The 22,296-nt window shown below is 45.3% G+C and overlaps 1 protein-coding gene and 1 long non-coding RNA gene across 3 annotated transcripts in view; both read right to left on the bottom strand.

Annotated features, from left to right (window-relative positions):
- Positions 1-1,972: 1,972 nt before the first annotated feature.
- Positions 1,973-10,127, bottom strand: LOC125643183 (uncharacterized). Of its 2 annotated transcripts, XR_012669989.1 has the most exons (3): positions 9,942-10,115; positions 6,388-6,929; positions 1,973-2,365 (listed from the first exon to the last, which is right to left on the bottom strand). It is a non-coding gene; the product is annotated as an uncharacterized LOC125643183 (long non-coding RNA). The 2 variants fall into 2 exon arrangements; XR_007358620.2 differs by lacking the exon at positions 1,973-2,365 and having other exon boundaries at positions 4,950-6,929; positions 9,942-10,127.
- A 3,032-nt stretch (positions 10,128-13,159) lies between these two features.
- LOC125643177 (cystathionine beta-synthase-like) overlaps positions 13,160-22,296 on the bottom strand; it is a 51,914-nt gene continuing 42,777 nt past the window's right edge. The window contains exons 12-15 of the mRNA XM_048865438.2: positions 21,522-21,656; positions 20,271-20,379; positions 19,254-19,338; positions 13,160-15,646 (exon numbers count right to left, since the gene is read on the bottom strand). Coding sequence (XP_048721395.2) covers positions 15,486-15,646; positions 19,254-19,338; positions 20,271-20,379; positions 21,522-21,656 — 490 coding nt within the window. The 3' untranslated portion in view covers positions 13,160-15,485. The remainder of the gene's footprint in view (positions 15,647-19,253; positions 19,339-20,270; positions 20,380-21,521; positions 21,657-22,296) is intronic.

Raw genomic sequence — 22,296 nt, 5'->3', positions numbered from 1 at the left:
GCACAAAGCCTTTGGGGAAATTTTCACCAGGTGTTGTGAGACAGAAATGACCCTCCCAGAGATCCCTGGGAGTAGGGGGTCAAGTTCCCAGCATGCAACTTTCTGCATTCCATAATGCCATCCATATCCCATACCTTTAATGCCTTTTTTTAAAAAAATCCCACAAACCCGTGCAGCACTCTTTTGCGTCTGCTATCCCTGACAGAAGCATGGAGTTCACAGAGCTCTGCATTAATCTCATGGATGTTAAAAATACAGGCCCCATGAGTCTCCTGTATTTGCAGACCCACAACAACAGGGGACATGATGGTTTTTTTGAGGACAGTTCACCAAGGGACATAGCGAAAACAATTCAAGGTTGTTGGTGGCCTTCAGAGAGCAGCTGATGATGATGGAACGCTGATTCTGGCCCTTAGAAATGAGCACTGGTGCGATTTCACTGTAATGTAGGTTTGGGGGGAATGAGCAGTGGCTGCATAACTTCTGGATGTGCAAGGTCACACTGCTGGACCTGTGTGCTGAGCTTACTCCAGCACAGGGGCACCAAAATGAGAGCTGTACTGACAATGGAGAAGTGAGTAGTGATTGCAGTTCGGAAGCTTGCAACACCACCAGACTGGTTTCAGAGTAGCAGCCGTGTTAGTCTGTATTCGCAAAAAGAACAGGAGTACTAATGGCACCTTAGAGACTAACCAATTTATTTGAGCATCAGCTTTCGTGAGCTACAGCTCACTTCATCGGATGTATTCCTACCAGTCCATGAGCAATCATGTTAGACTTGCAAAAACCACAGTAGGGGCCACTGCCATGCAAGAGTGCAGGGCCACGCAGGACTGTGATTCTAGGCAATGTGCAGGACATAGTGGATGGATTTGCAGCAATGGAGTTCCCAAACTGCAATGGGGCAATAGAGGGCATGCTGCATATGCCTATTTGGCACCAGCCCCCGGGCCACAGAGTACATCAAAAGAAAAGGCTACTTTTCTATGGTTAGGTAAGCGCTGAAGGATCACCATGGATGCTTTGCCGAGATCAGCATGGGCTGATAGATGACACTCACATGACCACAAGACTGTTCAGAAAGCAATAAACACGAACCTTCTTTCCCAACCGGCAGAGTACCATTGGCAATATTGAAATGCTGATAGTGTTTCTGGAGGACGCAGGCTACGCCCTGTTTCCTGGCTCATGAAGCCGTTCACTGGCCACCTTGACAGCAGCAAAGCACGATTCAGTTCCCAGCTCCAGAGGAGCAGAATGACGGTTAAATGTGCTTTTGGTAGCCTGGAGGAATGTTTGGCTTCTCAGTGAGAAAAATATCCCCGGGGTTATAGCAGCCTGTTGTGCACTGCATAATATCTCTGAGCACAAAGGGAAAAATGGATGCCCGTGTGGAGATGAAGCAGTTGTCTGGTATCTTTGAACAGTCAGACACAAGGGTTATTACAAGCTCTGAGCCTGAGGGTGGCTTTCGAAGAACATTTTAAAGGTCAGCCACAGTCATGTTCTCTGGACCTCCAGCTTTGGGTAATGCTAAGAAGTGTGTAGTGCTGGCTGTACATTTATAAATATGACAGGGTGTCTTCCTGAAGTTATGAATTATGTGGTGCTTGCTGTACATTTATACGTACTGTTTGCCTTGAGTACAGCTGTGCATTCTTCAATATGTGGCATGGGCTACTAAAGATAATTTTATTCTCCAAAAATAAAAATGTATTGCGTGGGCAAAACAATGTGCAAAAAAACCCAGGCAATGTTCTACAACTTTTTACCATAAATCAAAGAGGTGGGCACTTTAAAATTGGAACAGGAATAAACATTTCTGTCCATTTGAGTGCACAAATGTGTAACCATAACAGACTACATACACCAACTGCAGTTGTCAGAGGTCAGCATGTGTATGTAAAGCTGTGGTTTTCCTTGCTAGCTCCTGATGTGGAGCACTAGAGGTAAGGATGAGGCCAGTGATGCCCTGTGTTGGGGGGCGTGGGGTGGGGGGAGGCGTATGTGTGTGTGTGGGTGCATGCAGGAAACAGTGATAACGGAGTACTTCGAGGACTGCAAAGGATGATTTTTTTTTTATTTTATTTTTTTTTTTTTAGACTTGTATGTCAACCAGCATCTGCAGCATTTGGATTGGCTGCCTGAGGAGACTTCTTAATTCCTGGTGCACTTCCGGCTCCTTGGCCTGGGCCTTTGCATTCCTTCTCCATGCTGTCTGCCATGTTGAACCACTAAGCCGTTTTGTGGTCCTGGTGCAGCACGGTCTTGCAGGCTCTTTCTGAACGGGTCCCCCTCCTCAGCAGGGTCAGGCATTCTGGGTATGTGGAAGAAGCACCTCTCAAGGCTGCCATGCTAGAAGCTGCTGATTAAAAACAGACAGATGCACCATTGAATTTACAGTCTCAAGAGAAAGGTAAGTTTCAAAACTCCCATCCCTTATTCCCATGAACACTTTTAAGCAGACACCCTCTGCCCCAGTCATTGACAGCCTCCCACTAACAGCCAATCAAGCACTGGGAGAGAAAAATCGACATTCCAATTCCCTGGTAGGGCCATAATACTTTTTAGGCAGGCAGTGCAATAGCTGGGATTTGCCAAATGGTCTTAACAGGTTCCTTAAGAGCATCATTAATTGGCCTGGCAATCCTCATGATTGGTGAGACTCCTGCACCGCCTCCAAGGGACTCATCAGTTCCTGGAACTGCTTGAAGTCAGCTGCTAGGGAAGGTAGTGGAGTCATCACCACTTCATCAAGTGATAAGGAGGAAGTATTAGTAAGAGGGGGTCATCTCCTTGTCTGCTCTTGATTCTTGCTCCTCAAAGCACAGGCGCTGGCTTCCTCTGGGCCCCAACCCCCTGTACCCCCCCAAGCCCCACCCCCCACCTGCCCCTTTCCCCCAAACTCCCACCCCCGTCCCGCCTCTTCCCTCCCAGTTTCACCCCTCTCCCCCAAGTGCACCCTGCTCCTCCCCCCAACACCTCCTGCGCACCGTGGAACAGCTGATTGCGATGGGCACTAGGAGGGAGGGGGAGGAGTTGATCGGCAGGGCTGCCAATGGATGGGAGGTGCTGGGGGTAAGGGGGGAAACTGCCTGCCGCTGGAGCACCCACAGAGTCAGCACCTATGCCTCGAAGGTCTCCTCCTCTGGCATTGGTGGTGCGAGAGGTGGTGGAGACACATGCGCTCTTCTCTGCTCCCTCTGGTGCTGTGACGACCTTGTTGATGATAGAATGTCCCTGGATCCCAACAAGGCCCCTGGGGGAAGGGCATAGGGTACAGGTGGTGACAAGCCTCTGTGCTCTTGCCATGTTGATGTCTCTTAAAGTCTAGCCTCCTCCAGTACCTCAGTGGAGGAGGGGGCGTGATGTGAGTAAATAGGGAACCCTAGACTGAGATTTGAGTGTCAACATACTCCAAGGGGGGTGGGGTGGGAGAATAGTGGTTCTGCTTGTACTGTACAAGAGGGTGAGCATGGTACTCTAGGTGATGGGGGAGGGAGGTTATCAGGGACTGAGTAAATCTCAGTAGGGATAGACACCCCCCATACTGGTTAATAGGGGAGACGCTGACTCCAAAATACTAGCAGGTCCTTAGACTATCTAAATTCTTGCTGTACCCATGCCATCAAATTTGAGACCGAGCAAAACCACTCCCACCCCTCCGTAGGTGGGCAATGGTTCTACACCATTTGGGGTGGGGGTAACTGCATTGCTATAACAGGGCACTTACATTGGCCAGAGAAAAATTTGAGTATAGCCATATGCACAAATAGATCAACGCAAGTAGCCCTAACTTTGAAGTGTAGACACGGGCTATGGTTGTTCTTAGTCTTGGTTATCTCAGGGAGATAGTCTTTTTGTGACCTGAACCTTGGAATACACCTGCATTCCACTGAGACAATGAAATTGATGACCAATTGGGGCAGGCATGTGGCCACAGGTGACAACAGTTTCACAGGAACTAGACCTAGCCTATAGCACTCACGGCTCGACAAAAAAAACAACCACTCGCCTCAACTGCCTTCAGAGTTAAATACAAAGTCCACCTTGCACTCTGGCATTCCCACAATCATATCCTCATTTTCACCAAAAGTGAGTATCCCCATTTTTCCACATGGGACACCTGAGGCACAGAGAGAGAAAGGCCTCTGTGTTCAACAGTAGATGCCCTACTTTTGGTGTAACGAGCTTGAGATGCACAAGGGTCCTGATTTACAGTGGTGCTGAATACATACATCTCCACCTGAAAGTAATGGAAGCTGGAGCTATTAGGCCCAACATGTCTTGGGTTGGGCACCTAAAATTTGTCGATACCTCTAAGGATAACATCCCCAAAGGTACACTGTGTAGCTTGAAAGCTTGTCTCTTTCACCAACAGAAGTTGGTCCAATAAAAGATAATACGTCACCCACCCAGTCTCTGGTGTCCTCAGACCAACAAGTCTCCAACAACACTGCAAACAACTGAGTCAGTAACACAATTGGCAATAACACCCACTCCCTCCACTCCATCTTGTCCCATTCGTCTACTCAACTCCCTTCATGGATAGGTGAACCTCAAAAGACCTTGAGGGTTCACTTTGATGTATTGTAATAGGCAGGTGCTTGTTTGAAGCATATCTGAAACTATCTTCCTGGAAATCTTGTATGAATAGCTATTCTTGCTAGTATGGAGTTTGACTAGCTGTCTCGTGGGGCTGGTTAGGTCAGAAACACTGTAAGAACAGCAGCCTCGCACATGACGTCAAGATTTCAGCTGGGATCAGACATGGAAATGGAGAGGGACATGGAAAAAGATTAGGGAGGAAAGAAGAACACACCATTTTAGAACCTCCTCGGTGTGCTTTAGCCAGAGGTTCAGGTTAAGTCCTGTGTGTTATCTAAAGAAAATTGTCTGTCCACCAGTAATAAGGGCTAATGAATAATGATTTACAAGTATTCTGAAAATGAACATTAAAATTGCTTTTATTGGGACTCAAAGAAGAAACAATTACAAATTTCCCTGCAGCTCATTCCCTGCTGAAGGTGGCGTACGGTCATGTTTATATATATAAAATAAAATTATGCTGTGACCTTTTTCTTGTAGTTGGAAGCAGGGCAGAGGTGGACGTAGGATAACTGTGCTCGTATTTGGAGAGACATTTCTTGTAGTAAGCTTGCTGCAGCAGACCCAACAGTCATTTGTGTTGCCAGGAGGTATACAGTAATGGATGGAAACTGATACTTTATTTCTGTACATGGGCACAGGGCAAACGAAGGGAAATTTATATAGAAAACACAAAGAATGATAAGGTGGCACCATCAAACACTGGGAAATGACAGAACGAAGGGTACCCATGGACCCTTAGTTCAGCTTCCCTATGGTACAAGGAAAGGAGGACTTGTGGCACCTTAGAGACTAACCAATTTATTTGAGCATAAGCTTTCGAGAGCTACAGTTCACTTCATCGGAAACTGTCCCTGGTCTCAGTCCTGGTCCCTGGAACCACAGCCTTGGAACAGCAATTTCAGAGAGCACCTGCAGACCATGCTGAAGCGTGCTCAGCACAGACCGAAATCTTCAAAGAATCTAACTATCATCTGCAAACTGAGATTGTCAGAGGCTCATAACTTGGCCAGATTGGGGCAGATTTTCATGGAAGAAGGCAAAAGGCGCAGCTCTTACATCAGGGTGATCCCTCTGCCAAATGGCAACCCCATGTTCCAAAGTATGGAGGTGTACAAGCTTCTCAGACCATTATAAGACGATTTTTAACATGGGAAAATACACCGTTTGCCCCTCGTCTCATTCTGAGACTGGGCTGAAACATTTATGCTGAAGATTAAAAATTATATGAGGCCTGAGGCTGACAGCTGGTCTAGAAAATTTTAACCCAAATGCTTAAAGTTTGGCAAAGTTAAGCAACTGAAAACAGGCTTGGAATGTGTCTTAATGAAAAGCATTGCAATCCGTCCGTCTGTCCGTCCATACACACACACACACAGAGTCATCTTATAAATATATAAATAGTTGCTTTTTTTTACACATTTATGATCTATCAGCAGTCACTCAAACTTTCCTGGACACCATCACGGAGAATGCCTATAGGTCATAACAGAAAATAATAACCTTACTATAAATGTTTGGAGCTGGTTTCAAGATTTAATAGAGAATGGCATGCCTTTGTATAGTTTTGTTTTCTTTTTTAGCCCTATGTAATTCCACAGCAAGACTATAAGTCACTATTCCATTTTATAGGACAGTTTCAAACACCAATAGCAAAAAATAATAATAATTTTCTTGTACGTTCTATAGGATTTTCCATAAGGGTGCCCAAAGTTATTTTAGAAGTTCTCTTATAGTCTAATAACAAAAAGCTTGGCCCTCCTGCAATACTTAGCTTACTTGGAGAACAGAGCCTATTCATTGTTAGACTGTAGTGGGCTGAGGTGTGGTTGGGGTGCAAAGTAGTTTGCCTCCTTCAGGGGGACATACACAAATCTCACTGACCCTGGGGATGGTGCTGCCAGCAATTACGATTCTGTCATTGTCAATGGGACATACACACTGGGGACAGCCATCAGGAGGGCTTCCGGTCTCCTTGCACGTAGGTGAAACCGTGGGACAAACTGAAGTGCAGGAGATATTCCCTGTAGAAACACAGGTGCAGAGTTGGGTGGCAAAGTCTATGTGGAAAGATTTCCCCACAGGGACGTTTCCATCCTTATAGCCTTGCATGGCGCATTCAAATTGCTGGTAATCTGGACAGGAACATGCAGGGGCACATGGAGCACAGCAGGTATTCGCCGAAGTCACCGCTGTGTGTTGGTCAGGGCATGGGCTACATTTGACAAGAGTGCAGTCTGGTTTCAAGGGTTTACAGGCAGCTTCGGGTAGCGGAAAGCAGCTCAGCAACAGGCAAAGCAAGTGTTCAGGCTTCATTTTCTCTATTTAAAAAAAGAGAGAGAGAGAGGCAAAGAGATATAGCAGTAATTGCTGGCTCAGACACCTGAGTCAATTATACCATTGTAAATGTAAGCGTTCTGTGTGAAACTGTGGTACTGAAATCAAATGGTCACATTCCCATGAAATAGTTACTCACTGGTCAGCTGTATTATTATTGAATCTATTTCCCCATGTTAAGTATCCGCACACCTTCTTGTCAACTGTCTAAATGGGCCATATTGATTATCACTCCAAAAGTTTTTTTCTCCTGCTGATAATAGCTCATCTTAATTAATTAGCCTCTTACAGTTGGTATGGCAACTTCCACCTTCTCTGTCTGTATATATCTATCTTCTTACTATATGTTCCATTCTATGCATCCGATGAAGTGGGCTGCAGCCCACGAAAGCTTATGCTCTAATAAATGTGTTAGTTAGTCTCTAAGGTGCCACAAGTACTCCTGTTCTTTTTACAGATACAGACTAACACGGCTGCTACTCTGAAACCTACTATAATGATAATTTGTATAGCAGTAGCACCTCAGGCCCCTAGGCCAACTACGCTAGCTGCTGTACAAAACACAGAACAAAACAAAGCCCCCTGCACCAGAAAGCTTAAATTAGTTCTTCCTTTACTTACCCGGCAAGGCCAGCATTCCAGTTCTGGGTTTCTCCTCAAGTGGACTCAAACACAGTTAGTATGTTGTAATGGACTGATCATTGTACTGCGAGCCAGGGACCCTGAGAACAAATGTTGGCTTTGCCACTTACACTCTGTAACCTTGGGCAAATTACTTAATCTCTGCCTCAATTTCCCCATCTATAAAGAGGAGATAAAATTTACTTTCCTACTTCAGAGGAGTGATATAATTCACAAAGTGCTTTAAGGATGAGAACATTTAAATATTAAATTTTAAGTCTATTTATAAAAGCTGGTTTGGTCATTTTTAATCTGCATGACACTGCCTGCTTCAATAAAGTGTAGTGTTACAAGATCTGTAGATTTTTTTCAGGCCAGGAGAGACAATTAGATCACCTACTCTGACCTTCTGTACAGCACAGGCCATAGAATTTCATCTCATTCCCCCTGTACTGTGTCCAATCACTTGTGTTTTGGCTAAAGTAGATCTTCTAGAAAGGCATCCAGTCTTGATTTGAAGTTTGTTCCCAGAGCTGATGCTAGCCCCCTGGGGTCCATAAACAGGAACATCTCCCCCCCATCCCCCTGATACTAAAGCAGGCAAGTTCTTGCAATAAAAAGCAAATGGGGGCCCCACTGAGCTTTCAGGCCTCTAAGATATTGCTTAGTCTGCTTATGCCTAGCATCAGCTCTGTTTGTTTCCGTGGTTGATCACCGTCACTGTTGTTCTGATTAGAATGGTTTTGGTCTGGCTTCAGCTTCTAGTCATTGGTTCTTGTTATGCCTTTATCTACTAGAATTAAAGAGCCCTGAAGTACCTAGTACTTTGTCTCGGTGAAAGTACTTATACCCTGTAATCAAGTCACCTCCTGATCTTCTTTATGATAAACAAAACATGCTGAGCTCTAAGTCTCCTGATGTAAGGCATGTTTTCCAGCTCTCAAATCATTTTGTGGCTCTTCTCCTCTCCAAGTTTTCATCATCCTTTGTAAAACATGGACACCAGAACTATACACAATATTCTAGTAGCAGTCTCACCAAGGCCATATACAGAGGTCAAATCACCTCTCTGATCTTACCCACTGCGCCAGTGTTTGGTTTGAGCATTGGCCTGCTAAGCCCAGGGTTGTGAGTTCAATCCTTTAGGGGGCCATTTAGGGATCTGAGGCAAAAATTGTGGAGCGGTCCTGCTTTGAGCAGGGGGTTGGACTAGATGACCTCCTGAGGTCCCTTCCAACCCTGATATTCTATTACCTCTTTTAGCCACAGCATCACACTGGGTGTTCATGTTCAGTTGCTTGGTCTTTCTGACACTAAATCCTTTACAGAATCACTGCTTGCCAGGATACAGTCCCCCATTCTGTAGGCCAAATGCAGGCCATATTAAAGGCATTTTGTTTGAATGAGCCCAGCTTACCAAGTGCTGACAAGCACTCTCCTGATTTAGCATGAGTCTTGTGATATTTCGTGTGTTTCTTAAAGCCCCAGCTCCTAGAGTTATGTGAATGCACAAGAATTTCAGGTTTTTTTTTTTTTTTAATGAAATTCTCTAGGATTCATCGTTGTGGAGAGAAGCTTGAAAAACATTCCCCAAATGAAACTTTAAAGGCTCTGAAACCAAAAGGCAAATAACAAGAACTCAAAAGGGATTATTTTTAAAAATTCTCATGATTTTTAAGCCAATCTTCCAATTTCGGAATGCTTGCCAGTGGCAATATTGCTTCCTTGTCCTCATCATTATTTACCATTCAGCCAATGTTTGTTTCATCCACAAATTTTCTCTGCAGTGATTTTACATTTGCTTCCAGATCACTGATAAAAATGGCACCAGATTTAGAACCGATCCCTGCAGAAACTGACTAGAAACACTTCCATTAGACGGTGATTTCCCATTGACAACTACTTTTTGAGATCTGTCAGCTAGCCTGTTCTTAATCCTTTTAACGTGTGCTTTATTACTATTGTCTCGTGCTAAGCTTTTAATCAGAATGCTGTGCAGTACTAAGTCAAAAAAATCTAAGTGTATGACATCGGTGCAGTCCCCTTTGTCAACCAAACTCATAAGCCTAGCAAAAACTAAAATCGGGTTTGGTTGCCAAGACCAATTTTCCATAAAGATACAACATTCCAAAAAATTGTTAGTTAATAGTTACATAGGGATGAATTTTCTGCTCAAATCAGTCCATTTTTCTTTAAGATATCCCATGTCTCCTGACCTGATCTCCAGACCCATTCCCCAGCTACCATACACTCCTGGAAAATGGTCGCTCTAATTTAATTAACTGCTTGTGATTTATATTTCAGAATAGTAGAAGGAATCCTTTTTTACATCAAATATGTGACTGTGCTCTAAAATATAAAACAGTTTTAATTACCTGGATAGTCTTCATGCCAAATGTGACAGATTGTTTGGCCCAGGAATGGTGATCAGCCTTTTGATTTTTCTCCCAGCATAACCATACCAGTTCAGCTGCAAGGTTATCTATTTATATGCAATGGCTCTCTGAGCCTTGATGCAGTAGAAACAGGGGGGGAAAGCCTGGGCTGGGAGTGGTCAAAAAGATTTTTATCTTGCTAATGGCTTCAGTTTAGTCTATATCTCCCTTGGTGATCTGTACATTTGTGAAGTCTATTCCAGATTGTGGTGCAATCCTACCCTTCCCCCACCCCGCTTTAAACTTTGACTGAGTGTACTGAAAAGCCCATTAGACTGATAGCCTGCTAAGCGCAGTAAATATAGTGTATATTTGTATATGGTTTTCCATCCACAAGCATACAGAAATGATTCAAAAGCTATGAATGTACCACACTTCTGAAATGCATCCAACACTGGGGAATAATGAACTCAGGCGTCGCACAGCTAGTAGCTACTGTAGGCCAAGCGCATGGCCCATTCTAGGGGCTCCTGACATCCCTTCATTCCCCACCCCCACCCCAAGCTCACATCCTCCTCTAACTGGGAGTCCCTGCAACTCCCCCCCCACCTCAGGTTGCCATATTCTTTCCCCCCATTGCAGAGACTGTGAACATTCCCCACCTTTTGTCCCCATGGCAGGAGATCTGTTTGCTCCCTTTCCCTCCATGCTCCCCCTTCACTCCCAATCTCTTCCCTGCCAGGGATTATGTGCAACCCCCATTTACCCCCCCCCACCATAGCAAGGTCCCCCATCCCTGTCAATTTTATTCCCATCCTAATCTCCTTGGAGCTTCCCCCTCCCTCTCGGATTTCTGTTCAGCCAACCATTTTCGACGGGCTCCTGACAAATGTCTATTGTTTCTGTGGAGTCTATTAGCTGGGACAAGCTTTGCCCATTCTTTTCTAATTCATTAGTGCCACAACTCTTCCGGCCTCAACTTCCACAGCTACAGTGCCAGTTTCTTGGGGCAGCCCAACTAAGCTTCTGTCTTCCCTTCTCAGGTGCACCCCTTAAACCTAAAAAGCACTTTGCACTTCACAAGTCAGATAACACCCAACACTTAGCCTAAATGAGCAAGGAAGCATGTGATCCTCTAGTTTACTGAGCTATGGTAAATGCAGGTGGCTTGAGTCATCCCAGCCGTGCCTCAGAGGGCATTTGCAAGCAAGGGTATTTGTAGGAGTGGGCCCATTGAAGGAGTGAATTTAGGCCTGACGTTGCAAACAGTTATACATGTTCTTCCTATAACTTCACTGTGATTCCTCCTAGTGAAATGACACAAATACTCAAGTGTTTGTTTGCAAGATTGGACTCTCCCAGTCATTGTGAAAATAAATGTCCTGGTTAGTTTTTAGCCATAATCCTGACACGGTCTCCAAATTTAGCCTAGCGGTGGGAAAAAGAAAAGAAAAATACACCTGGCAACATTACTAACAAAATCCCCTTTCAGCTGTCAAACTTGTTCATAGTCCTCCTGACTTGTGCTCCAGTCCCATCCCCCAGCTGCCACACACTTCTGAAATCATCCAATAACCACTCAGACCAACCCTCATTCCCAGCTCACCTGCAAAACCTTCATCTTCTCAAAAGATTGGAAGGTAAAGGAACCCTGCCCAAGAGAAGGGTGGCAGAGTGAGGAGGGTTATACAAGACAGACATGGTGGGTGAGGTAATGTCTTTTATTGGACCAGCTTCCCTTGGTGGGAGAGACAAGCTGACCAGCTACACAGAAGAAGAGCTCTGTGTAGCTGAAAACCTCATTGCTTTCAGCAACAGAACTTGGTCCAATACAAGATATTACCTCACCCACCTTGTCTCTCTAATATCCTAGGACCAACACAGCTACAACAGCACTGCAAACAAGGGTTATACAAAGCACTTGTGGCTATAAACAGCAGGAGAGGGAGAGACTTTACTGTATTACCAAAAAAAAAAAAAAATCTGTCTGTCAGAGGGGGGAGAGGAAATAGAAAGAAAGACCTGTTAGGTCACAGGTTTTGTTGTTCAGCTACATAATTGCAGTATATTGGCCCCAAGTGCATGGGGAGGGGTAGCTGAGGCAAAGGCTGAAATAGCTAATTGCTGTTTTTTGTTTGCTCTACCCACTGTATTTGTTTAACCTTGCAGTCTTTTTGCATGTGAGGGACAATGATATTTCAGCTCCTTTGTAAAGCCCTTTGAGAGCTACAGATAAGCCGTACTGTATAAGAGCTAAGTATTGTCATTATGGTTCTATCACACAATCCCAAATTCCTCACATGCTGTCCCAGCAAATAAAATCCCCACCCGGCTGCCTGATTTAAGCCACCTTCTTCCCCACTCATAATGTCTACAAAACAGTTTTGCTTTGTCACTACAAAAATCTGCACCAAAGTGAAAATGTACAGAGTAAAGTAAATGTAATATAAAAGCAAATAGCACGAGGAATTTTGTTCGGGGTGTATTTGTTCATTTTCATATTTCATATAATCCTTTATTTTAAACTTACCTGTGTCTACCCCAGAATTTGTAGTCTGCCTTAGAAAATGTATTGCGATTCTGATTATTCATGATCGTATGATCAAGGTCATGGCACCTGCCCTTGGGGTTTTACAGTCTAAAACCAAACAAGATGTGGTTGTAACAAACAGGTGGGAAGAGGGCATGGAGGACAAGGGTAATGGTAATAAAGACACCAGCTTTCAAAGGATAACAATCTCATGGCTCTGAATCATTTCAGAGAATATTCCTTTTGTAAATAAATGAAACCAGCTACTCAGAAACCAAGGTGCCTTGCTACTGATTGTAGGTAGTTTGCTTCAGGCAGCACACACTTGGCCTTGAGTTAGGCATGAGTGAGAATGACTTTTATAAAGAATCTTTCTCAGATCCTACTCAGAAGGATCCCAAAATATTTTACAAACTATGAACCCAATCCTGCATCGATTTAAGCAGCATGACTTGGGCTCCTATGCCCTATGGTAATACAAATAATAAAAATAATAATAATAATCTTAACTTTAACTATTGATCCCATGCTTAAAGTTCATGCTTAAGTCACTCCAGAAACATGGTTAAGATACAGGTATCATTACCCCCTCTGCTGGAATGCAACTTCCTCTAGGGTGGAATGTGACATATGTCAAATAGTACACAGCAACACTTCAGCAGTTTAGGACAGAACAGAAAGACTACTGTACGCTGCAGGGAGACATTTAATTACACACATTGGAATATGGCCAACACACAGAGTTAACAATCCCCCCATTACTCCTGCAAAACATTCCATGGATTCTTTAATGACCACAAATGACTCAGGCCTCTGAGCTCTGTTTCAGATCTTGTCCGAAAGGGGCAAAACCCTCTCAAATAAATAATTAACTATATTTTGTTTTAAATATTGCATTTGTTTTTGTTCGAGTACACAGTCATATAAAATACAATGCTTTTTCTTCATATATATATAACACAGACAATTTCTTGCAGCTATCAGAACCTCGTGTGCTGCTGGACAAACAGCAAATGGAAAATGTCATCTCTCTCTCACACGCACACGCATACAGCCAGCCGCACTCTTTCCTACTGAAAAGTTCTTGTTCATGTGATTAATTTGTTGATTTTTTTTCTCTCAATTTATGAAACTATTCTCTGGATGAATTTAAAAAAAAAATCCACCAGCAAGGGCCTGATTCTGTCTTCTCTGAAATCAAAGGCGAGGTTCCTTCAGTTCAGTAAGGGTAAGATCTATGCTATCAATTTATGTCGGTATAACCACGTCACTCACGGGTGTGGAAAATATGGCTACTGCCTGTCGGGGAGGTGGATTAACTACACCGCTGTAGATGAAGACAAGCCCTAAGTCTCCATCCAGGTAACAAACATTGTTCTTCAGGATTCCCTCTCTGGTTTAGGGAGAGAGACTTTATCACTTTTTGTTGTTCCCCCTCCTCTCCGCTCCCGTCCCCGCTCAATGGTTTTCCCTTAGTGATAGTGAACAGCTTGGGTTTGGTGTGGAGACCTTCCCAAACTGTCTGAACTTCCTGAGTCTGCAAAGCTTCTCCTGAGATTTCCAGGTCTAGCTCTAGTAAGAGGACAGTTTATTGGGGTGGTCTGCTTTTCTGGCCAAAAACCAGACGTGAACAAACACTTACCCAAATACTTGCAAAAGACTTGATGTATTGCGAATAACTCAGCAAACAAAAAGCAGCAGACACCATTCCTAACCATAAATACTTTATCATTTATCAAAAACCTTGTACATACCGGATTCGATTAAAAACACAGACTTGTCGCTTAGGAAAAGCTAAAACTGAAAGTAGTTGCTCCTCTCTCAAACTGCCCACAGCACATGCCTGAAGCAATTGTGCCTATTTCCCTAAACTGGGCTGCAAAAGTGATTTCATTTGTTTACTCTTCTCTTGCTGTGCACTTAGTTCCTTCGGTGTGCCTGTTCTGAGCTCTGCTAACAGCTCTTGGAATGGACTCCAAAGCTTCAAAAATCACATCGGAAACCAAAAATAATTAATTGGCCCCAAAATCATGATTTTTTTTTTAAAAGAAAAGATTACATTGTGTTTTTGGGCTGTCTTTTCAGTTTGGGGATCCCCCTGTCCATCCCCAGTGTGTCTAGGTGACAATTAGTGCTGGCCACTCCCCCAAAAGGTCCTGGGTAAGGGGATTTTGGCCTTTGCTGCAGGAGCTTTCCCCTCCCCATCTGCACAACCCTTGTTCAGCAAATAATCCTGCCCTTCAACTCCCATATCAATCCTGCCCCCTGGCAGCTCCTGCATCGGTTCTGCCCATTCCCTGAGCCCCCACATCAATTCAGCCCCACCAACCTCACCTCTGCTCTTTCTATAGCTCCTGAGAGTCTTCACTCCTCTCTCCCAGGCCCTGGTGTGGGGGCTGCTGCAGGGTTGCCTCTTCTCCTTCCCAGGCCAGGTGTAGCAGGGATGGAGGGCAGATGGGGGAGGAGCAGAGGAGCCATCCCATTGTTCACTGGAGTGAAAGGAAGCAGAGCTGGCCTAACCTGCTGGGTCCTGCTTGCTCCCTTCTCCCTTCCTGTAAGAAAGGGGTCTGTCCCTGAAGGGAGGGAAAGAGAAACTCTGCCTGCAGCAGATCTGATTGGCTGCTCTTCCTCAGAAGGGTGGCGATTGGGGAAGGCAACCAATCAGCAGGGGTTTCCCCCAGCCAGGGGTGAAATGTGGGAGAAGGCTGGCTCCAGCCCCAGCCATAATCATGTGCCTCATGAAGTGGGAGAAGGTGTTAATTAACCATGAAAACAGCAAGAGACAAGTCTTATAAAATCTGTGCAATAAGACCCATATATTAACCCCCTCACCATCCCCCCCAGTGTTGTGCTGTAATGTTATCTCAATATAACTGCTTATTTTAATTAAACTTTGTTCTTTAGTCAGATCATCCTGAACCACAGATTCCTTTGACGTCATTTTGGATGCAATCAAGCGTATGGGACCAAGGATTAGTCAATTAAAATCTTAGCCTTGTCATTTTGAAAAACCGTCAGTGGCTTATTTCAGATTCATCTGAGGCAACAGAGCCTCTTGGTGAAGCAACTCTTTGTTGCTGGCTCTTGTCCTTTCGGGTAATGAAGTTCAGGAGATCCAGGGCCGTCACCATTCCAAACACCATCTGTTTCTTGGTGTAACTGCCATCTCCAATGTCTGTAAGCACACGGTGAAGTACATTACTGAGTTATCTGACAAAGCAGTCCAGAAATGGCTGTGATTTTATAAAGATAAGACCTCAAACAGGCCAGCGTCATCCCTGCTATGATTCTGCTGAAAAGGATTCCAGGCGCAACCCCACAGCAGTCAATCGGGTCACATCAGGGATGTACGGGGGCAACAGTGAATTCTTTACCGCTACAAGGAGTCTAATTCGTCACTTGACCTTATGAGACTTTTGTTCTAATGACTCCTGCCCTTCCCATCCCAAATCAACAATAATCTTTAACAGCAGCAGTGATCATTGTATTTATAAACAATCCTTCCGCCCCACCTCAGCTGATTTAGTGCTGTACCACACCACTACTAAGCAATATAAAGTGCAATAAAGTCTAACTTTTTAAAAAACATGTCCTCTTAAAAGCAAACTAATAAAATGCAGGCGAGGGTGTCTAAATCACAGAATGTTGGGAGGGATGGGAGGAAAGTAATAAAAATGGGGTGAACTGTGGTCAGACTAAAATAGCACCTTTTGACTACAAAAAGTGTTTAAGAAGCGAGGTGAGTCTAGCTGGCTGAGTTTTTCTACCACCTCCATTTTTTTTAAAGTGAAAAATGCAATTTTGCCAAAATCAAAATGTTTAATAGAAAATGTGGTTTTGGAGACCGTTTTGATTTTTTTGACCCAAAAAAATGTAAACAGAAAATTTAAGGGTTTTTTTGGTGAAAAAAAAAATCAAAATCTTCCACAAACATTTTAAAATCAAATTGTTTTGATCTTAATATTTTGCAGAAATATACCTGGTTTTTCTCAACTCTCTACAGCTGAGATTGATGGTCGACTCCCCTTCCCACAGAAGAGTTATAGTCACAGAGGGGGATTCACAGAGCCATTGCTTGATTTTCTCGTGTTGGGAGATGCATATGGATTTGCAGGATCTGAGTTCAGCAGGACGGCTTGACCCTCAAACTGCAGCCCCTTGCAGGCGAACAAACCAACATGGCGTGCTATTTCACTAGCTCATGTGCATGAGCAGCTGTACATTTAACATTGTTCGCCCATAAAATCAGCCTAATCACACCCTGAAGTTCTAATGTTAGCCAGAGCGCAGTTATCTTGGCTGCTTTGTTGTGGCAGTGATATCTTAAACACAGCACCTCCCATAAGATAAGGCATCAGCTACACTTACCAATTTTTACCACATAACTACATGGTAAGGGGTGTTATTTTTGCCAACATAGGTAGATCTCTAAAAACCCTTGTGTGGATGCAGTTATACTAGCATAAGGGACTCTATACTGGTGTAAGTTATTTCATTTCCCTGAGCTAGAAGAAGCTACTCAAGTCTCAGCACTTTTAGCCCAGTATAACTGCTTCTACACTAGGAAGGTTTTGTTTCTCTATGGCAGCACAGGTAAAGTGGCAAAACGTTTTAAGTGAGAGCAAGGCGTAAGAAATGATCCCCTTTGTGAAAACTGTTGAGGCTATGGCTACGCTACGGATGATGCAGCTGCACTGCTGTAAGCTCTCTAATGTAGCCGCTCTAAGTGGATGCAAGCGAGCGCTCCTGTCGGCTTAATTACTCCAGCTCCCGTGAGTGGTGGCAGCTGTGTCGGCAGGACATAACTTATACTGACCTAAGCTGTAGTGTGTACATAGCCTGAGAACCTGCCTCTATCATTTACAGAGGCTCTCCAGGGCAGGTGCTGTCATTTACTTTATATCTGTGCACCCAGCCCAATGGGGCTCTAGACTGATTAGAGCCAGATTGCCCTGGAAAACGCTACTCGGGGTGGAGGAGAGGGCCAGGTTCTGCTGCAACTCTGCTAGGAGGAACTGCCCGTAGGGTCTCATCTCCAAATGGGAAAATCCAGCCCACACCTGAGCATGCTTGGTACCAAGATTCTGGGCAGAGCCATGGAGTGCTGCCTGGCATGCACGGGCCGGCTCAGTTCCTGGTGAGCAGAGTGACCAGGAGATGGTAGTGAGCAGAGGAGGTACAGAAAACCAAAGTGTTGCCTGAGTGTGAACACACAGCAGAGCCTGGCAAAGCATGCCGTGTGCTTGAGGAAGGGCAGAAGAGCAATGAGCCCCCTAGTGGTCAATATAGCTAAGAGGACGCAGAGAGAGGGGCAAGTTTGATTGGAGCCCCTGGCAAGCAATTGCAGTATTCCTAAAGAATAACAAAAGGAACTTTTCCCCACCTTAATCACCACCTAACTTCACCCCACCCTTCTGAGTCCAGGTCTCAGCTGAGGAGAAGTGAATGGGATTCTCTGAGTACGCCTACACAGCAACTAGACAGCTGCAGCTGGCCTGTGCCGGCCGACTCAGACTCAGGGAGCTCAGGCTGTGGGGCTGGAGCCCTGCGAGGTGGGCGCTCCCAGAGCACAGCCCGAGTCCGGAAGTCTACACAGCAATGAAACAGCCCTGCAGCCCTAGCCCTGTAAGCCTGAGTCTGGTGGCATGGGTCTGCCACAGGCTTTTCTTTGCTGTGTAGACATGCCCACTGTGGACCCCATCAGTGTCATTCTTTTGTTGGCCAAAAGGCTCACTCTGAAGTACCACGCAGGAGTCCCTCCTCCTCACAGCTAAGCAAGCTGACCCACCCAACCCCTGCTATCTTAAAGAGCAAGTGACAAGAGAGAGCACTCTCCCTTCCATCTGCACAGCCATACGGGAGCTCTTGGGTCCAAGCCCAAGGGTAGGGAAGTGGGGAGCATGGTTCCTGTAGCAAGCACCTCTTCTCTGGCGCTCTGTCACAGCTCCTCTGTTCTCTGTGGTACACTCCTCCTCAGGTCTCCTATTAGGAATCCACTGGGGTATTAACACTGCTCTCAACAGCATTACCACACAAACTCCTTTCTGCAGCAGCTGCTGCTGCACAGAGACGGGGGGACTCAGCCATGGCTGCTATGGTGGCTGTGTTACTACAATCGTGCCTAAAGGCTCCAGCTGAGGTCAGGACACTATTATGCTGGGTGCTGTACATGAGCACAGTAAAGACCAGACGCTCCCCTGAAGCACCTACGATCCCCACACACCACAGGTGAGAAAAAGGCAGTACCATTATCCCTGTTTTAGAGATGGGAAACTGAGGCACAGAGACTGCGTGACATGCCCACGGTCGCGCACACAGTCCGCAGCAGAGCTGGGATTTGAACTCTGACTTCCCAACTCTCAGTCTGGTGCCTTTTTACCGCAGATCAGGCTTCCTCTTTTGAACCTCTGGCCAAGAAATGACACACTTTACGATAGCCGTAAGGGCGTCACTAAAATAAATCCGTTTGTGTCCAGCTGTAGAGCTAGTTAAATAATCAGAATAAGAACCTTAGTGTTTCAGGCTCCCCATGCCTCTCTTCATGCTATCACGCATGGGGCTTTGGAGAGGGGTGAATGGCCGGTGGATCCATGACGCTGCTTAGCGATGGGGGAAAATCCCTCATGCAGGAGGAGCATAGGGTTCCAGCTGCTCCGCTGGTACCTTCATGGCCCTATTGTAAGGATTCCATCCCCAGAGAATGCCGGTGTAAAGCCCATGTAATCTGGTTGGTGCACAAGTCAAGAGTTTGGCTTTCCTTTTCCTCCGTAAAAGATACTTACATTGCAACTGTTCATGTACAACTATAGCAAAATGATCATCCTCCAGGATATTAGAGAGGTTTCCAAGGTTGTCATCCAGGCTAATCTAAAGAGCGGGGACCAAAAAAAGAAAAAAGGGCATTTAAACGCTTCACTTTGTGACAGCATTAGGGACCCAATTCTTACTTTTAAAGCACAGTCCTGTGCTGGGGGCAGTAGAGAGATGGCGGAAGGGAATATCAGAAGGCACAGGTGTGCTGATGCAGATAAAGCACTTCCTGGAGCTTCAGGGAGTGCAGGGGAAACACAAAAACAAGCACAAAGGCCCAAGTCCTCACCAGGTATAGTTTGGAGTAGCTCCATTAACCCCATTGGAGCTATGTCCGCCTACACCACCTGAGGATCTGGTCCAGTGACAGTAGTCATCCCCAGGCCTTGCATGGGAGCAGAGAAATTGGGGAATACCTCTTTCGCTCTCCCTCCTTTGCACAACCGCAGAAAGCCTGGCATAATCTAACTTGTAATTAGACACGTCATACAGTGGAATGCTTCCGAAACACAGGTCTATATATAGGGTCAGTTCTGCCAAGTGCAGAATTCTACCATTTCAGCAGCAGCTGTTTGCCATGGTATGAGTGGGAGCGGGAGCAGGAGCAGGTCCCTGTATTGGCAAAAATGCAATGATCGTGAATCCGTGATATGAGTATCACTCACAGAGTATTCAAGTTGCTCCAGCTAGACACGATCCTTGCCTAAAAACCGCACATGACAGATCCTGTCAGGCTTTGCGTCATTTCGGTAAGATCCTTTTCTCATTCTCTCTCTACCCCACTTCAATTCCCTGTCCCCACTCCTCTTTCCCTTTTCATTTCTACTGTCCCTTCCCACCACCTCTCATCTTCTGTCTCTCCCTCTTGCTCATCCCATCCTCTCTCTCCTCTCCCACTCCTTGGAGTGGGGATCATGCCTTATTTCTGTGTTGGGAGGTGCCTAACTCACCTCTGGGCTCTATTTGAAACAAATCAATAACTCTAATACCTTTGAAAACTGGTCATTGATGACCTTGATGACTGGATCCGAGAACTGAGCATTTCCAGCCAGCACTGAGGAGAGGATGTTACTGGGAGTCACCATTCCCAAAATGTGACTGTAAGAGAACAGGGAGATTTGCAAAGGGTCAGGCTTGAGGTGGTCATATGGCTAAACAGCTTTTAGGGACCAATCCCGCTCCCTTTGAAGTCAGTGGCAAAATTTCCTGCCTTCAATGGGAGAAGGCAGTGTCCCTTAGTTCATCCGAGCATCTTTTTGGTGGGTGCATGTCTTCCTGACTGTCATTTGCTGGTATGTCACAGTAAAAACAAGGCTTAGAAAATCAGCTCACTGTTGGGTCACCTCTTTCTTTCCTCCTTCCTGGGCTATGGGGTTAGCCTATTCTCCTGTACTATAATGAGTTTCCACCACAGGAGAACATATTTCTGACTTGGTTACCATCTGGTGTGGAAGGAAGCAGCCAAGGAAAGTACCTAGCAAGGAAATAATAACAGCACAACATTTAGATGCTAATACAGAGAGATGGGGATACAATTTCAGATTGGGAACCTTCCATCTCCAAACCGGAGCCTGGGGCCAGATCATTATTAGCTGAGACACCCTGTGCTGTAGAAAAAGCTCAACTTGTTTAGCCAGTGAGGGACTCCGTTGTATACCCGCAGCTGCTATTGTAGCTGTTTCATTAAAACATGTATCCTCAAGAGGAGGATTGTCTCCCTAATACAGTGTTTTTAACAGCAATTATTGTCTGAAATTTGCAGCTCAGGATTTAACATTTGAAGAAAAGTCAGCTAATGGGCACTTGCTGTCATTTACCAGTGTGTTTCATATCTATGCCTTACCTTTACTGTACACTTTATTGTCCAACACCCATTGACTTCAGTGGGTGTTGGATCTGGCCAGTTCTTCTCTTGGCTAATTTATGTAATGTTTCCTTGACAGGCCACATCTGTTATTGCTGACTATAGCAAAAATGAGGATTTGAAACAATATAGGTAGCTGATCCTAAGAGGTGCTGAGCATGTGCAGCTCCCATGCCAACTCAGCATCTCTCAGGATTAGGCCCGTGCCTTTATTTTTCACTTTTACTGTACAGGTTTTTAAATGGTACATTAAAAAGTGTATTGAAGGGACTGAATCAATCAGGTTTATTGTACAACTATAAAGTATTTCGTCATTAGTTTCCTCATTGCTGTTATTCATTCACATAATCATCCACACAACCGAGAAAAGAGATACCCAGATTCAGCAACCACTGGTGCCTGGGCATAGCCCTTCTCCTTGAGGATTTCGATTGCCTTTTGACAGTTGACCTCTGGGACAAGAAGGAGAGGGGCCGAGAGATTCAGCTTCCGCACCTTGACATTCCACCACCTGTTGGAAAAGGACAAGAGTTTATTGTTATTCACAAGCATGAGGCATGTGTGGGGCTGAGTCTGGGCTGCTCCTTGTCTTGTTTAGACAGAGCTCGCTCAGACACAGACTACAGTACAGGCAGATTTAGACAGAGGGCACCACACTGGAGCTCAGCTGTGTACTCAGGCAAGTATCACTCCTGACTCAGGGCTTGAGCCTGCAGTGCTGAGCACCTGTCCCTGATCCACCAAAGCCCTTAAGCAAGTGCTTAACTGTAAGAAGGGGAGTAGTCTCACTTGACTTCACTGCTTTCATTTGTACCCGTGTTTCTTAAGGCCTGGAGCGTGTAGCCCCAACACAAAAAAAGAGTCCTACAACGCAGCAGGCTTCTGGAAGGTTTGGATATTCCTGTTCTCTCTGAATAGAAGGAAATCTGCAAGTCTGAAGTCATCTGACGTTAAAGGGCCTTTCAATCTAGCAGACAAAGGCAAAGCAAGATCTGATAGCTGTAAGCCGAAGTTAGAAAAACTCAGATTGGAAACATGGGCGGCGTGTGAACCGTTGGCTTGGGGAGGCTAGCCCCCAGCCCCGCCCCTTCCACCCTAGGTCCCGCCATTTCCATGCCTCCCCTTCCCTCCCCAGAGCCCAGAGCCCCCCC

This window comes from Caretta caretta, chromosome 1 (assembly GCF_965140235.1).
Source record: "Caretta caretta isolate rCarCar2 chromosome 1, rCarCar1.hap1, whole genome shotgun sequence".
In the NCBI taxonomy this organism is placed as follows: domain Eukaryota; kingdom Metazoa; phylum Chordata; order Testudines; family Cheloniidae; genus Caretta; species Caretta caretta.
This window is presented reverse-complemented; position numbering and strand designations above follow the sequence as displayed.